The sequence below is a fragment of the Coregonus lavaretus genome (genome assembly GCF_964263955.1).
Source record: "Coregonus lavaretus genome assembly, chromosome: 19".
NCBI lineage: Eukaryota > Metazoa > Chordata > Actinopteri > Salmoniformes > Salmonidae > Coregonus > Coregonus lavaretus.
Genome location: NC_140006.1, coordinates 29,077,132 through 29,094,307, shown reverse-complemented (window position 1 = coordinate 29,094,307; position 17,176 = coordinate 29,077,132). Strand labels below are relative to the sequence as shown.

At 43.1% G+C, this 17,176-nt stretch overlaps 1 protein-coding gene across 1 annotated transcript in view; it reads right to left on the bottom strand.

Annotated features, from left to right (window-relative positions):
- Window positions 1-17,176, bottom strand: part of LOC311146260 (nonsense-mediated mRNA decay factor SMG7-like) — a 31,749-nt gene that overhangs the window by 14,206 nt on the left and 367 nt on the right. Inside the window, exons 2-23 of the mRNA XM_084182758.1 lie at window positions 15,655-15,686; window positions 15,153-15,270; window positions 14,541-14,673; window positions 12,652-12,823; window positions 12,451-12,522; window positions 12,140-12,290; window positions 11,786-11,921; window positions 10,040-10,202; window positions 9,552-9,711; window positions 9,271-9,341; window positions 9,122-9,182; window positions 8,878-8,997; window positions 8,265-8,682; window positions 7,940-8,081; window positions 7,629-7,768; window positions 7,142-7,390; window positions 6,470-6,877; window positions 2,956-3,102; window positions 2,163-2,249; window positions 1,716-1,872; window positions 1,333-1,515; window positions 987-1,150 (exon numbers count right to left, since the gene is read on the bottom strand). Coding sequence (XP_084038884.1) covers window positions 987-1,150; window positions 1,333-1,515; window positions 1,716-1,872; window positions 2,163-2,249; window positions 2,956-3,102; window positions 6,470-6,877; window positions 7,142-7,390; window positions 7,629-7,768; window positions 7,940-8,081; window positions 8,265-8,682; window positions 8,878-8,997; window positions 9,122-9,182; window positions 9,271-9,341; window positions 9,552-9,711; window positions 10,040-10,202; window positions 11,786-11,921; window positions 12,140-12,290; window positions 12,451-12,522; window positions 12,652-12,823; window positions 14,541-14,673; window positions 15,153-15,270; window positions 15,655-15,686 — 3,484 coding nt within the window. The remainder of the gene's footprint in view (window positions 1-986; window positions 1,151-1,332; window positions 1,516-1,715; window positions 1,873-2,162; window positions 2,250-2,955; window positions 3,103-6,469; window positions 6,878-7,141; window positions 7,391-7,628; window positions 7,769-7,939; window positions 8,082-8,264; window positions 8,683-8,877; window positions 8,998-9,121; window positions 9,183-9,270; window positions 9,342-9,551; window positions 9,712-10,039; window positions 10,203-11,785; window positions 11,922-12,139; window positions 12,291-12,450; window positions 12,523-12,651; window positions 12,824-14,540; window positions 14,674-15,152; window positions 15,271-15,654; window positions 15,687-17,176) is intronic.

Below are 17,176 nucleotides of genomic sequence, written 5' to 3'. Positions count from 1 at the left end.
GTAGCGTAGGTTGTGCACTCTGCAAACAATGTGTCCATTCCGACAATGATAACGGTAAAAGACTGAAATCCTTTATTGAATACAATAACAGACATTACCGTAACCAAACAAACATTGTAGATAAGAAATTATAGGAATTAACGGTAAATGTACTACTGGTGATATATGTAATGGGGAATTGATTGACACTAATAATCAAATTCACACAATTAATTTATGAAACAATGAATGTGCACAAATTGGCAGGAGAGAGCGCATGCTGGAGAGAGACGTGCATTGTGCAGCCACACTCCCCTTCTTCTTGGACTGTGCCATCCCGCGGCCTTCCGCAATCACTGAGATGGGCGTATCGTTTGCCATAGATGTATTTATCTATCTATCTATATGCTACTGCTCGACTAAAAATGTATATTGGTCGACCAACAGCCTATCGACCAAACAATCGACCAGTCGAATAATTGGGGTCAGCCTTAGTTTTATGTGATTTTTGAATGCATTTGCATTGATGTCAGAGTGGTTAGAGGGACAATAGAGCCCTGAGTTCCAGGCCATTAATGACCTGATGATCGTTAGCGAGTTGGGTGCTACTAACACAATGCCAGACTGCATAGGAGGAGATTACTGTGACTCAACGGTCACGTAGAATTTTACTGCAGTCATGACTCATGACTGCCGGTGTGGCAGTAATACGGTCACCGCAACAGCCCTAGACAGGACCTAGAATACGGTTGGGGTGATATAAGTGGCAATAAAGGTGACATCGCATAATTCTAAACTACTAAAGGTGGCTTTAGTCCGGTAACTTTCCCAAAATTCGGAGGTTTTCCAGAAGTCCCGGTTGGAATATTCCTTGAATCAGTAGGGAATAAGCTTGTAATCCGGGAATTCTCTAACTGGGATTTCTTGAAAACGTGGGAATTTGGGGAAAGTTACCAGACTTTTGCAACCCTAAAAGGTAAGAAAGTTGTGTGTGTGTCGTGTGGTACCTTCAGACTGTCCAGGAGCACAGTGGAGGAGTCTTCCATGGGCAACTCCTGGGCGGCCCAGGAGCTACTGGGGGCGTTCCCCTGGTGCCAGCTGTTCTCAGGGGTTCGGTGGTCTGAAGAGGACGACGCAGCAGGCAGGTAGTCCAAACCAAACCCACTCACAGCTACTGGACAAAAACAGAGGTTTTCATTATAAATTATAAACGACATGACTTAAGAATAACTTCACAAAATGTCTAGAAAAGTCTAAATTGTTATACGAAACATGACATTCATTACATATATCAGTGGGTATAAGAGGTAGAGGGATAAAATGTATACATTTAGATTCCAGAGGTTGACTTACCCGTCTTTTCCACCTTCCAGCGGTCGACCATCCTCCTGTCTCGGCTGTCGGGTGTTCCTATGGGGCCGAAGTTAGAGAAGGGGACGGAGCCATGGTTGTGCGTGGGTGGAGAAGAGGGTAAACTGCTTGGGTTGGAAGAGTGGGGGTTATGGAAATGGAGAAATATAATAATGTAATTATAATCTAATAAAAGTACATGCAAATATGTCTTAATTTCTAACGGATAATTTCTGCCTTTATGAAATGTTTTTCAATATGATTATATTGAAATATCGACCCTTTCAGATGCTAGGCGTGTTATTTAACACTAACAGGGGTACTGTTGTGATGTTTATGGACAGCTTGGTGTGAAAAGTGGGGAAGAAGAGAGCGGAGGCAGGTACCTGAGCTGGCGGGGAGGGACGGGGACCATGGAGTTCCTTCAAACAGGGAGTAGAGAGAAGGTTCCTGGTGAAGCATGGGAGCATCAGGCTTGGGGTTGGGAGCCATGTTCTTCCCATAGGCCTGGCTGAAAATGCTGTTGTTTTGATAGGAACTCTCCTAAACCAAGAAAAAAAACATACACAATTAGGCCTTTGTCATACGATCAAAATGCCAGTCATACATACCCCTTTAGTTATCAACATTAAACATGCCATTTAAAACCCAACTGGTATTAAAGAGCAAACATCCTTAAAGAAGCTCAGTGAGACTACAGTAACAAATCTGGCTCACAGTGACCTTAAACTACTGCCTGTGAGATGCTGCAGACATTTTCCTTTCCACACACAAACAGAAGTCAAAACAAGTCTGGAGGCAGGGCAGAGCTTTTCCCATGCATACATACAGACCTGAATTGGGAACCCAGATAAGGGCATGAGAGAAGACGACTGGCCCATCACCTCAGAGCCACTCTCCATTCTTGACTGATTTGGCAACTACAGGAGAGAGTTGGGGAAAACAGTTACAGTATTAACTAATACTTCTGATAAATGTCATTGATTCCATCAGCACATTCTCCCTAGTCGACGCTGCAGGAGTTTGTATGTTTGCTATTAATACTGATAGGGTTGCAATTTACACAATATGTTGGAAAATGTATAATGTAATCCCAGTTAAAGTATGTTCAACCTGATCATGTCCAAAAATGTATGTTTCTCTCATTGTGGACAATGTAGGCATGCCTACAACATTTTACAGGAATCATGCATTGCAACATTCACAACATTTAGCTTAATCTTCCAAATGCACAGTACTGGGTCCACTTCTGTTAACATAGAATAAGGAACAAAACCACACAATCATATCAACACTAGCCTGGAAAAATATACGTACACATTCTGAACTCTTATTTAACATATTAGCCTTACAGTATTTAAAATGAGCCATATCCTTACCACTCAAGTATTCTACTCACGTCACAGACAATGCTGCTTAAAACTAGTTGTGAAGGTGAATCTGGCCTGTATTCATAAAGCGTCTCATAGGAGTGCTGACCTCGAATCAGGCACCCCCCGTCCATGTTATCTTATTCATTATGTTCTAAAACTGATCCTAGATCAGCAGGCTTTATGAATACGTGTCCTGATGTTTAACATGCTGGTTAAGCCAGGGGGATTACGTTAAGCAAAGTAGACTACATACAAATATATTTCGTCCTGGAGCAGTGCTAAGAGGGCCAGCCAAGGCCTGGTAGAAACCATGAGGCTTAGTAAAGGCCAGCTCTTCCTCCTCCTCAAAATCTGATATACTTTTTAACAGGTCTGGAGGCAGAAGAGGGGAGCTCTTGTCCTAGTGAGAAAATGAAGCAAAAGGGATGGAAGGAAAAAAGAAAGAAACAGAAAAGGTAAGCCAGTAAGAAATAGGTTGGTAAAGAGGTAAGTTATCCAAAGATGCGGCGAAGCCAGTAAAGGTAGTAAAAAGATAGGCCTAGTATTCCAAAGATACAGAAATACTTTACACCAAGCCCTGTCCTCACGCTGGGTTGGTGAGTAATTTAACCAAAGGCATTATTGTGCCATATAAGCCCATACATTGGAGTTGTTCAAGCATAACAACAAGCATAACAATTTGACACCAATACAAGATGCTGGAGATTGATCATACAACCAGATAGTACTTCAACATTCAAATTCCTTCCTAGTCAAGTCGACCACCTTAGAAAAATGAAAACATGAGGCCAAAACAGAAGTGGGAGGAACCTGCAAGCATTATGTAATACACTCCATAAGAACAACATGGCTCCCAATCAGTTGCTCAAACAAACAATTATGGTCAGTCCAATACCAGATCTTTAAATCCAAATGCTGGATATATTTCCTGTGGGTCCAGGACTGAATTTCCAAAGCCTACGCCAGGCCAATAACAAGTCCAGCGAGACCCAATGGACTTAAATCCAACATTTAGTGTTGAGTAGGCTAATGTACCATTCAGCATAGGCATCATATAGCCTAATATGCATCCTCTCACCACTTTGTTACAAGAACAGTTACACCATCCATATACCAAATTGTAAACACACTAAAGACGTGTTAGGAACAGAAACAAGAAAAGGAAACATAAAATAGGTTTCCATCCAATTGGCGACAGATTTTCATGCAAATATTCTAAAATCCGCATTAAACCCAATATGCGCATTTTCCCACCAGAGATGTGTTTCCATCAAATTGACTTGTTGAGGATAAAATGTTGTGCGTGATGACGTAGAGCACATAAAAATACCTTTTATGGTTAAATTCCCATGTACAGAATAAGAAATACAAGTTAAACGAGTTCCCACTGCATTTCAACTCTACTGATGGTTTTCGCACAACAAATGTTGCGTTACATAGCAAGTGTGCCCACTCTGGTATTGGCAAGTGCGCTCTAGCCAACAGCTGGCAGATACAGTGAAGGAAGGCCTATAGCCTACATGATGAGATTATTATGAACAAAATAGCAAGATTATTTGTATGTCAAACGGCAGCCAAACAAGCATCAATGATCATGTCACCAGAATAAGACCCTCGATATACAGCTGTAGAAAAAATTAAGAGACCACTGCACATTTTTCTTAAATCAGCATCTCTACATGTATGACAGCTATTCCATTCCAGTGTCTGTTGAATTCCAACACAGGCACACCTCATTCTACTGAATTAGGTACTGATTAGGTGATCACCTGAACTAAATCTTATTTAACGAGGAAAAGTATAAAAACCACTGCTGTGGTCATCACTATCCTCTTGCAATAGGACCAGCTGGATGGCAAAATGCTAATAGTACCTCAAAAGTAATATTAATCAAAAAATAACTATTGACCATGCCAAAAGAGTTGAAAAGGAAAGTCAATTCTGGCTTTACTGGCAGAGGGATACAGTGAGCGTCAGGTTGCTTCCATCCTTAAAATTTCAAAGACGGCGGTTCATAAGAACAAGGTCAAGCAGCAGACATTGGGGACAACAAAGCTACAGACCGGCAGAAGGCGAAAACGACTTTCTACTGACTGGGATGACCGCCAACTCATTCCAATGTCACTCAACAACCCTAGGATGACATCAAGTGACCTACAAAAAGAATGGCAAACGGCAGCTGGGGTGAAGTGCACGGCGAGGACGGTTTGAAACAGGCTCCTAGGGGCAGGGCTGAAGTCGTGCAAAGCTAGAAAAAAGCCCTTCATCAATGAGAAGCAAAGAAGAGCCAGGCTGAGGTTTGCAAAAGACCATAAGGATTGGACCATAGAGGACTGGAGTAAGGTCATCTTCTCTGATGAGTCCAATTTTCAGCTTTGCCCAACACCTGGTCGTCTAATGGTTAGACGGAGACCTGGAGAGGCCTACAAGCCACAGTGTCTCGCACCCACTGTGAAATTTGGTGGAGGATCGGTGATGATCTGGGGTTGCTTCAGCAAGGCTGGAATCGGGCAGATTTGTTTTTGTGAAGGACGCATGAATCAAGCCACGTACAAGGTTGTCCTGGAAGAAAACTTGCTTCCTTTTGCTCTGACATTGTTCCCCAACTCTGATGATTGGTTTTTCCAGCAGGACAATGCGCAATGCCACACAGCCAGGTCAATCAAGGTGTGGATGGAGGACCACCAGATCAAGACCCTGTCATGGCCAGCCCAATCTCCAGACCTGAACCCCATTGAAAACTTCTGGAATGTGATCAAGAGGAAGATGGATGGTCACAAGCCATCAAACAAAGCCGAGCTGCTTGAATATTTGAGCCAGGAGTTGCATAAAGTCACCCAACATCAATGTGAAAGACTGGTGGAGAGCATGCCAAGACGCATGAAAGCTGTGATTGAAAATCTGGGTTATTCCACCAAATATTGATTTCTGAACTCTTCCTAAGTTAAAACATTAGTATTGTGTTGTTTAAAAATGAACATGAACTTATTTTCTTTGCATTATTCGAGGTCTGACAACACTGCAACTTTTATGTTATTTGGACCAGTTGTCATTTTCTGCAAATAAATGCTCTAAATGACAATATTTTATTTGGAATTTGGGAGAAATGTTGTCAGTAGTTTATAGAATAAAACTTTAATGTTATTTTTGCCCAAACACATACCTATAAATAGTAAAACCAGAGAAACTGATCATTTTGCAGTGGTCTCTTACTTTTTTCCAGAGCTGTATATTGGAAAAGAGCATCAAGCTCATCACCTTGCACTTTCACCACACTGTGAAGTACATCATAACTTATTTCTAGCCTTATCTGTAGCCTAATAAACTGCATGCTTTCCCGACATAGTGGGAGGACCACGTCATCATCTGACTCCAAGTTTACGTCGATATTATTATTATTATTTCAAAATGTGCACATAAAAGCATTTCTCGCATAATTAATTTTAACAGCGTATTTAGTTTTGTCGACATTTGGAAAGTTTACCGACAAATGTTCTGTTTCCATCAGGCCGGTCATGACTTTTTTAATCCGACATACTTTACTCAATAAAAAGGTTGGATGGAAACTGGTTATAGAAAATAAAGCGTATAAGAACAACCCTATTCGACAACCCTTCCTTCTCTTCTCCTTAAAACACTCCATTCCCTAATTTGCAGCGCTTTGTCCCAAATGGCACCCGGTCAAAAGTAGTGCACTAAATAAAGAATGGAGTGCCATTTGGTATGCAATTTAGGTCTAGGTGGTTGAGGAGTTCACCAAAACTCACCTCAAAGGGAGGCCCTCTAGGTGCGTTGTCCTGGTCTTGGTGGAAGGCCCCGGGGGGCGGCCGCTTGCCCATCCTCTCCCCCACTATCTGTCTGCTATCCCCCATGCGGTAGGAAGGCTCCCAGTAAAAATCCTGCATTTTCACATCCGGGTACTTCATCTTCTTGTCCATGCTGTTCTGCTGTTGCTGCTGGGGCACCGTCTGCATGGCATACGGCTGCTGCTCAAAGAGCTTGAGGGGGTCCTGGGCGCTTCCCATGTAGTAGGGCTGCTTGACAGGCATCTGCATGGCCTGCATCTTCTGCATGGTGGGCTGGGTCTGGTGCTGCTGGGTCTGGTGCTGCTGGGCCTGGTGCTGCTGGGCCTGGTGCTGGCCCCACATCTGTCCAGCCTGATCTACCTGCATGTACTGTTGGTCAGGAGGAAAACAGTACACTTGTCATACATTTTCCCCTGCAGCACAAAAACAGTCTATGCAGGAAAAACATGACGCTCGTCATACATTTCAAGTTGCAACGCAAAACATTAAAGCTGCCTCTAACGGACAAGCTCATTCATTCCAGCAGAATACAATATCATTCCTGTAAATAACAATTTTGGCTCTCAACAGACTGGACTGATGTTATCTATTAGTTCCTTACCAGCCCAGAACCATTGTGATCTATAAATGTACCTGCTGCATCCCAGGATGGTGAGGTGGGCTTTTGCCCTGCTGTCCTGGCTGCACAGGCTTGGTGGGCGACTGCTGCTGTTGGACAAGAGCCTGGACCTGGAGCTGCACCTGCTGCATGGCCTGCTGGGCCTGGGAAGGCTGTTGCTGGGGCTGGCCCTGGGGGGGCCCCTGGTTCATGGCCCCCGGCACTGACGGCCTCTGCTGGCTGTATGGAATGTGCGACGGCTTCCCAGCCTGAACCTGCACCTGCTGGATGCCATGAAAAATACATTATTCATTTTTCTTATGCTGTAGTTTTTTGGGTTCCAAGCACATTTGTATTTGTTTACACAAGAGGATCAGGTGGTGTTTTCCCAAATTAAACATAGTCCTGGACTAAAAGGCCTTTTCAATGGAGATTTTCCATTAAAAGTCCTTTTAAATCCAGGATTAAGCTTAAACTGTGTCCTGTATTCTGGACCTTAGAGTTGAGCACGTCTCCCTTTACCTGCTGGGCACCGGGCTGCTGAGGGTGGGAGGACGACTGCAGGAACGGCCCGGGGACAGACATTCCCGTAGAGAAGGTGAAGCCGGGGTTCATGGAGAACGCCACGGGAGGAGGGATCACATAGGCCGGAGGGGGGAAACCTGGAAAGATCAAGTTCATTTAATTAATTCACATGGCAGAATACAATTGAACTGCGAACAGTTTACAAATAAAACAGAAGGTTATTCGCTACTCTCAGATCCAAAAAATATTTTACGTGTGAAACTGTTCAATCTAGGCACTGTGATCACTGTGAGAGGTGGCGCTGGTACCTGGTCGGCTGGGCAGGGGAGGGAAGGCTCCCGGGTGGTGGATAGGGATGAACTGGGAGGAGCAGGTAGTCTGGGTCTGAGTGACTGGAGTCTTCCTGGCCTCAGACACTGGCGTCTTCCTCATCTCCGGCTGGGCTTTCACCTGCACAAAGACACACAAACTCAGTAAGGTAGTTAAGCCTTCAACCACAGTAAACATGTCTGCATCCCATAGGGCTCTGGTCAAAAGTAATACACTATATTGGGAATAGGGTGCAATTTGGGACACATACATACAATCACAGGATATATCCCAACTTAAAGAAAAACAATGCATTTGTTTGACCTGTTTCCCTGCGTCTGTAGCTTTCTCATGGCTGTTCTTCTTCACCTCACTCTTCCTCTTGCCATCCCGCTTCTGCTCTCCTTTTCCCGGCGCGCCGTTGCCTTTGCCGAACTCCCTCCGTTCCTTCCCTGCCTCCTTCTGGTGGTGGATGCGGCTGGGATCCCTGCTCTGCTCCCGGGGCTTGATGTTCTCCTTGAAGGTCACCACGGGCCTCTCGCCGATCTCCAACACGCTGTTCTGGGTCTTGCCGATGGACAGGACTGACTTCAAGCCCATGTTGCCCTCGTTGGGGGTCTGCTCTCCATTGGAGGACTCCTGGAGCACAGGGGCATCCTTCTCTTGGGGCTCTTCGATGGCCAGTTCCTCAATGTCGGTGACGAACAGCAGCAGGCCGTCGCTGACTTTGTACTGAATCAGCCTGAAACACACAGATTACTTTATTGTCCAATGTACATGGGAGTCCAACGTAAACACAGGCCTTGTAAAATACTGTTGCATCTTTTAAAAGTACGCAATTATTCGAAGATGGAAACTACTTTTATATTGTCTATATGGATGTGGTAGTTCATAATAAGTCTTTAAAACAGTAGTGGGTAGAGAGAGGAAGACTCACCCTGGCTGGTTGTCTGCCACCCATTTCCCCAGGCTGATGAGCCTCTGGTGACGGGCACGGACTGGCAGACCCTCCTTGTCCACAGCAACACCCTGGTGGCCTTTAGTGAAGTCAAGGGTCCTGGAAAAGGAGTACACCAAAACAGACCAGGGTTAATACAAGAAAACGTGGAACATGGTATGCACACAACCCCACATTCTATATGGAAGAGAGGCTGAGACAAAAGGGTATGTAATGTATGTACCGTAGAGCTGGTCTGAGAGCCAAAAACCCCTGCAGTTCAAACTCCTCTGGAAGTGGAGTCACTGGAAGAGAGGTAAGGGACATTAGAGACAATCAACAAAATGTGAGAAAATGTGCGTATCAAAAGCAGAGATATCGAATGGCCATTACCTGATGCACAGGAAACATCATCTTCCTTCGGTTGGAAACTGTTCAGAATAGACACCAGCCAAGGCCAAACACTAAGGTGAAATAAGAGCAAAATCTTGTTTAACTAAATGCAGACATTCCAAAACCACATTCAAAAGTATTACTGCTATTGCTAAGATCTAAAAGAAAGAGTCCAAAACGAGTAAACAATACAATATGCTACAATATCAGACAGGCAGAATGTATCTAACTAAACACCTAGAGGGCAAACAGTGACATTGAAAGAGAAAAGATACACATACTACTGTCGTCTGTCCACGGCACCGTCCTGAAAAACGGTTGGTCGTAGTTTGAGCCAGTCCAGGGACACCTTGATGGCCGGCAATGGACATTCTCCCATGATCTCCTCTCCTCGGTTCTTGTTCAGCAGTGCCCGGCTACACATGACACCCAGAAATGACACTGTGGGAAAGGAAGATTAAACACCACATTAAAACACCACCACCAACAACCTGGCTCCTTGAATAATTCCAATTCCACAGAGAGTGAGGTCGAGAAAAGAGTTAGAGGTAATCTTACTAGTGGGGCCGTGAGAAAGCACCCTGCAGTTGAAACAGTTAAATCTAAGATGGATGTTATCAAATCAGTTATCCGTACTTCCAGATTATAAAATAAAGCAAGTAAAACTCCAAATCTAAAAACAGCAGCTGCATAACCACAAACAGGCATGTCATTCACAAGGTAAGTTGTCTCGTGCATATTGAGAGACAATTGGAGTTGGGGGACATACTGAAGAGGCCGAGAAGTTGGAACCAGCCGATTTGCTCCTCGGAGCTGAAGGTCTGGTCGTCTGCTTCGTTGCCGAAGTCCCTCAGATGGTGCAGCTCAAACATGTTGATAATTGTGATGTGGACCAGCTGCTGGGAGCTGAAGGCTTTCTGCAGAATCAGCCTCTGCAAAAAAAAACAATGGTGTTATATATGGAATTGGGGTAGCTTCAGACATCTTTGGGCAGTTTCCTGGACAAAGATTAAGCCCTGAACTAAAAAGTACTTGCAAAGTAGATTCTCCATTGAGAATATTTTTAAGTCCAGGACTAGGCTCAATCAGTGTCTGGGAAACCGGCCCATAGCTTGTTTAGTGCAGTAATGCAAAGACTTTCATAGAAGAGGTACATATCTCTACGTATGGTAGAGAAATAAACATTTAATTCTCTGGCAACAGATCTGGTGGACATTCCTGCAGTCAACATGCCAATTGCGCACTCCCTCAAAACGTGAGACATCTGTGGTGTTGTGTGACAGAACTGTACATTTTTGAGTGGCCTTTTGTTGCCCCCAGCACAAGGTGCACCTGTGTAATGATAATGCTGTTTAATCAGCTTCTTGATATGCCATACCTGTCAGGTGGATGGATTATCTTGGCAAAGGAGAAATGCTCACTAACAGGGATGTATACAAATTTGTGCATATTAATTTTTTGAAATAAGCTTTTGTGCGTATGGAAAACTTCTGGGATCTTCTATTTCAGCTCATGAAATGTGGGACCAGCACTTATTGCGTTTATTTTTTGTTCAGTGTACATGTGGTCCTCTGTAGCTCAACTGGTAGAGCACGGCGCTTGAAACGCCAAGGTAGTGGGTTCGAGCCCCGGGACCACCCATACACAAAAAATGTATGCATGCATGACTGTAAGTCGCTTTGGATAAAAGAGTCTGCTAAATGGCATATTATTATTATTATTATAACATGGCAACATTTTCTAATAGATGAGCCAACTGGACAAGATGACCATGAGCAGCACTCAGCTCAACCTAGCTAACATTTCCCCAGCCTAACTGTAGCCTAACCAATATCCAAACAGCGATTCAGTGAAAAGAAAAATCTAACATTGATTGATTTATCAAGACGATCGAGTCCCCACGCTTGTCTCAAAGCAACGCGAAACGGTGCTGAAATAATGGACCACACGCGGGTATAGGCTATTGCTTCAAATGTATTATAACAATTGGATAACTTTGCCAATTTCAGTAAGCAACAATTTGATGCCTTCAATTGCATTAGCCTACTTTATTCAATATTTTTGTAATTCAGTGATATTTATTCCAACAGGAATTATATATGGATCCATCCAGTTGTGGTTAAGAAAACAGTGCATGTGGTGGGCTATGCGAAAAGATAAGTGAAGAGACATCCCTTGCAAAGTTTAGAACTGCCAGGTGGATAGTAGTAACGGGCGCTGCCTAGCAACCATCAAGACCTTAAGAGCATAGTGCGTGCCAATGCCGCCTCAGCATTACAGCTACAGTTCATACTAAGCCGTAGGCAGAACATTACCGCAATCATGACTAGGTCGGTTGGCGGAAATAAAAGTAGATGCTTTGTCACCAGCAATACCTTTCATCTATAAAGAAAAGTCTGCAAAAAGTTGTCGGGATGCTTAAGTTGTTTGAAAAACATATTGGTTTGAAAGGTCTATATCCTTAGTTCCCCTTCACAAAGTATGCGAGGATTTAAACTTTACTTTAAAACATTACCTGAAACTGTTCTTCCAGCTTTTCCCTCAGGTTGTTAAGCTTCTCCAGACTCTTGCTCAGGTAAACGTGACCGTGGAACTTGATGAAGGCCTTGATGAAATCTGACACACTCCACTTTGTTTTGACCTCATCGCGGCTGAAGACAAGAGACAGGGATTAAGTATACATAGAACAAGTTCAGTTCCTAAAGTCTACACACTGTAAACCAGCTGGGTGATATCAACACCGGTTAAGATGGAAATCAAACTGCTCATTAGTCCCATCCCAAATGATGGTTGATAAAGGTGGGAAAATAGATACAGCTAAGCATAACACCTCTTGAAATGAGGCTACAATAAAAACGCTCAATGATACCTTTCAACAGCTTTAGCTAGAGCTTTCTGCAGGTTGGTGGAGGCTGCAGGGAAAGGGAACTTGACGGCGATGCTCCTGCAGTAGTAGAATATCGTTGTGAGGTGGTCCCCTTTAGAGGAGGCCAGGATGGCCAGCTGATTGTAAGGCTGACCTTTTGGAGAGGAGAGACATTGACAGATCAACAGAAGACTTAATATCCTGAAATGATTTCCTTGTCAGGTGAAATTTGGCAATGTGCAAAGAAGCACATTGATGCTGTGTGTACCGTTAAACAAATACTGTACATTAAAACTTCTGTATAAAGTACTTACCATTTGAAGGGACAAGTTGAGCTGCGTGTCTGTAATAGGACTCTGCTTGGCTGGTTTGGTTGCGATATCGTGCTGGAAGGGGGGGAGAAGCATATAAGCAAAACACCTCAAAGCACTGCTTCAGTGTCTGCTAAAAAATATTAACCACAAAATGATCTGCCCAGTGAATTTATTTTGTAGCGATAATGTGAAAACACTCACCGATGTCTCCAAGGTGGACGAGACAATGCTGGCAGATATAAGAGCAAGAGCTGGGTTGGGGTTTTACAATGGTGCTGGTGTTGGTCTGTTTATTGCTGATAATTCCAAGCTGAGATGACTTCACACGGCAAGGCAAGTCCACGTTGAACACAGTACACAGCTCCTGTAGTAACTGTTAGAGGCCAGGATCAAGTATTATTAAGAGCAGACGAGCTTTGCTTTATCTGTCATTCTGACGTTGTAGAGCTTCAAACATCATTTCATGTGTAATGTATTGACACTTGTCTATGTCCTGACTTTTGCTTTTAAATGTCTGATGTATGAATGTTGTTCTTTTGTATAGAATGTTTTCATGTTTAGAAAGGGAGCTACAAATGTATTGGGACAGTGACACAATTCTTGTTGTTTTGGCTCTGTACTCCAGAACTTTGGATTTGAAATTCTACAATGACTATGGGGTTAAATAGCAGACTGACAGCTTTCATTTGAGGGTATTTTCATCCATCACGGGTAAACCATTTAGAAATTACAGCACTTTTTGTACATAGTCCCCCCCATTTTAGGGGACCAAAAGTATTGGTCCAAAATTCATAGCACGCAATGAATACATCAAGCTTGTGACTTATGTTGTACATTGTCCCTGTCCAAATTAATGGAGCAATCGGGGGAGAAGGGCCTTGGTCAGGGAGGTGACCAAGAATCCAATGGTCACTGACAGAGCTCCAGAGTTCCTCTGTGGAGATGTAAGTCGCTCTGGATAAGAGCGTCTGCTAAATGACGTAAATGTAAATGAGATGGGAGGACTATCCAGAAGGACAACCATCTCTGCAGCACTCCACCAATCAGGCCTTTATGGTAGTGGCCAGACGGATGCCACTCATCAGTAAAAGGCACATGACAGCCCGCTTGGAGTTTGCCAAAAGACAACTAAAGTACTCTAAAATCATGAGAAACAAGATTCTCTGGTCTGATTAAACCAAGATTGAACTCTTTGGCCTGAATGCCAAGCGTCACGTCTGGAGGAAACCAGGCACCGCTCATCACCTGGCCAATACCATCCTTACGGTGAAGTGTGGTGGCGGCAGCATCATGCTATGGGGATGTTTTTCAACGGCAGGGACTGGGAGACTAGTCAGGATCGAGGGAAAGATGAACGGAGCAAAGTACAGAGAGATTCTTGATGAAAACCTGCTCCAGAGCGCTCAGGACCTCAAATTGGGGCGAAGGTTCACCTTCCAACAGGACAACGCCCCTAAGCACACAGCCAAAACAACGCAGGAGTGGCTTCAGGACAAGTCTCTGAATGTCCTTGAGTGGTCCAGCCAGAGCCCGGACTTGAACCAGATCGAACATCTCTGGAGAGACCTGAAAATAGCTGTGCAGCGACACTCCCCAGCCAACCTGATAGAGCTTGAGGATCTGCAGAGAAGAATGGGAGAAACTCCCCAAATATAGGTGTGCCAAGCTTGTAGCATCATACCCAAGAAGACTCGTGGCTGTAATCGCTGCCAACGGTGCTTCAACAAAGTACTGAGTAAAGGGTCTGAATACTTATGTAAATGTGATATTTCAGTTTTTTATAAATTTGCAAAAATGTATGCCTGTTTTTGCTTTGTCATTATGGGGTATTGTGTGTAGATTGATGAAAAACAATTTAATCAATTTTAGAACAAGGCTGTAATGTAACAAAATGTGGAAAAAGTGAAGGGGTCTGAATACTTTCCGAATGTACTATATAGAGATATATACATCTCTCTCTATATCTATCCACACTTGTTTTTACGGTTATTACATTTTATTCATGACGGTCTTCATCCATAAACATCTGTTACACGGTTATATGGCAATTATGCCAACCCTAGTTAGGCTACATTGTAGTTGTAACTTACTTGTGTGTAGAATCCACTAGCTGCCTCAAGAAATAGGGACAGATTGGCCTGCACTTCACTTCTATTGGGGTTGGCTCGGTTCTTGGCTTGACTCTGTAGTGTTGTTATTTGATTTTTAAAAGCATGGTTCCAGCTGAAAAATTGTGAGAAAATCAAATCAACGTATAATTTCTAGTTTCAGAGTTTAATCAAACAGCTGATGATAATCCATCTAATTCCAACAATACAATAGCTGTATTGTGCTTGAACGCAAGCTGACTCACTAAACTTATCTACTTTCTTTATAGTTGTCTTGCAATCTTACAAATGTAATTTCCAGTTATAAGGTCATTCAACTAGCTTAAGAACTACTGGACTAAAGACAGTATTTTGACATTAGGCATATGGGTCAAATGACTGTCAATGAAACAGAAATACATACCACAACATATAGTTATGTGACCTTCAGATGTGTTTCAGAAAGACACCAAAACATTTTTTCATTATAAAATTAGGACCATCTAAAAGTTAAGAAGCGAGACTAAGACACCTAGACCTAGCAAGAGTAGCAATAGTAGTAGGCTGGCTGATCGGTTTCATAACATAATCAATGTCATGTAAACTGGGGCTTACAGATCTTGCTCCACTTTCTTGTCCAAAGCATACTCCAGGTCAGTCACCAGCATCTTCTGGTACAAGTCCTGAAGCGCCTGCCTTGAAGTCCAAACCTCTGCTGCACCAAGCTTAAAATCTAGGGGAAAGGAGAACATTATGGGCACTCCTCTCACTGATATTTTATACACTTCAAATGGATTACCGTGTAGACTAAACCACTAGAATGAGATATTTCTATAGGCTAAACATCCTTCATCAAATAGGCCTACAACAGTGAGACTATTCATAGATACCTTGGGGTACATATGCAGAATATGACAAATTAATATGCAATCCCTGTCCCAGCTGTGGGGATGATCAACATCCAAAACAGACAAGTATAAAAGCTTTCAAGACCAAAACTATCGACATTAAGAGAAGATATTATCAAAAGCAATACTGTCTGCAATTCATAGACTCTATATGCAGGGGTTGTGGATTAAAACAACAAAGGAAGCCCAAATTTGAGGTGTGAACATACCTGTCATGTCAGCCTTCAGGGCCTCTGCCTGCCTGCTCGGATGTAAACAAAAGAGGAGGTAAGCTAAGTCAATCAATACAGACCCACTGGGGGAAAAAAATGTAAAATGTAACCACATCCTACATTGCTACCTAGTATAAACCATAAGGAATTAAGGTCAGTGATTTAAACAAAGTACTGTATTGCACATTTAAAAAGATTAACATTAAAACTATGGGGATTAAAGTCCTCTGCCACTAACTCCTAAATTCAATCAAACCTGTAACTGGAGATTGTATTCCTGGTTTGACATGCTGGAAAGGGATAGGCTAAAAACTACAGCTACTACTAGTTTCAATGGAAAACATAGGAGGAAACATAGATTGTCGTCTTATGCAATTGACTACTTCTCACTATCGCATCTTTCCATCGCCAATAGACTGCTTTGTTGGATTGCAATGCATTCAAATTATACAATCCTACTGGTATCTCGTAAACTAAGCAAGATTGGCCATATACTGTTGCTGTTCTCCTTCATCGTGTGCCTCAATGGTCGGGCACCTTCGTGGTGTAGCTCAATGGTCGGGCTAGGGATGAAGAATAATAATAGACAGGGCTCGCAGTGTTTCTGCCCCTGTGCTTGCTAAAGCACATTTACGTCATTTAGCAGACGCTCTTATCCAGAGAGCGCGACTTGCTATGACATCCCAATATCTGGCAACAACCAAACATTCGCCAAATCCTCTCTGATATAACAAAGGACCTGTATATTTTCATAAAAACAGCAAATTCTTGGTTTCATTTCGTGAGACATGCACAGTGAAGTGTCAATCCAGCAAACTCGCATTCAAACAGGCCAAACTGGAATGCATGTATACCACATTTCATCTAGCGTCAGCCAACGACTGTCACCAATCGCTAGCTGGCTACGACTTTAGATTGATTATAGTGGATTAATCTTTGGTTATATTTGGCTTGCTGACTTTACTTGGCGTTTGATTTACAACATCCTTGCCTGGTTAATCCAATGACACTAGTCTCAGCTGTAACGTTTTACTAAAGCCAAAGCCCATTTAGCCAGCCATTTTTTGAATATTGTTAGTAAGCAATGTGGACAGAAAGGTTCACTGCAGTGACTAACTAGTTCAGTTTAGCTAGTTAAATGGTAGACATCCGGACTCAGCCCGACATCCAGTAGCTAACTAGCTACGACATGCCCAGCAGGCTAACCTTTGCTAACTACCAAACAAGGGCAGGGGCGCTACTAGGTTAGCTAGCTAACGGCTATGGTTAAACTAGTTTGCCGTTAACTACGTAACGCGCTCCAGAATTAACGTAGTAGCTAGCTATCCATTTTCTTCACGACACATACTACTGACTAGCTTTTTCCTTCTCTATGGAAATAACCATGGTGGTTAGTAAAAGCTTCGCTAACGTGTTATCGTATCGACCTAGCAAGCTAACGTGAGCTAACTAGTCATCCTAACGTTACTAGCTAGCTAGAATACTACTGTGTACTTTAGCAAACTAACATGCTAGCAGT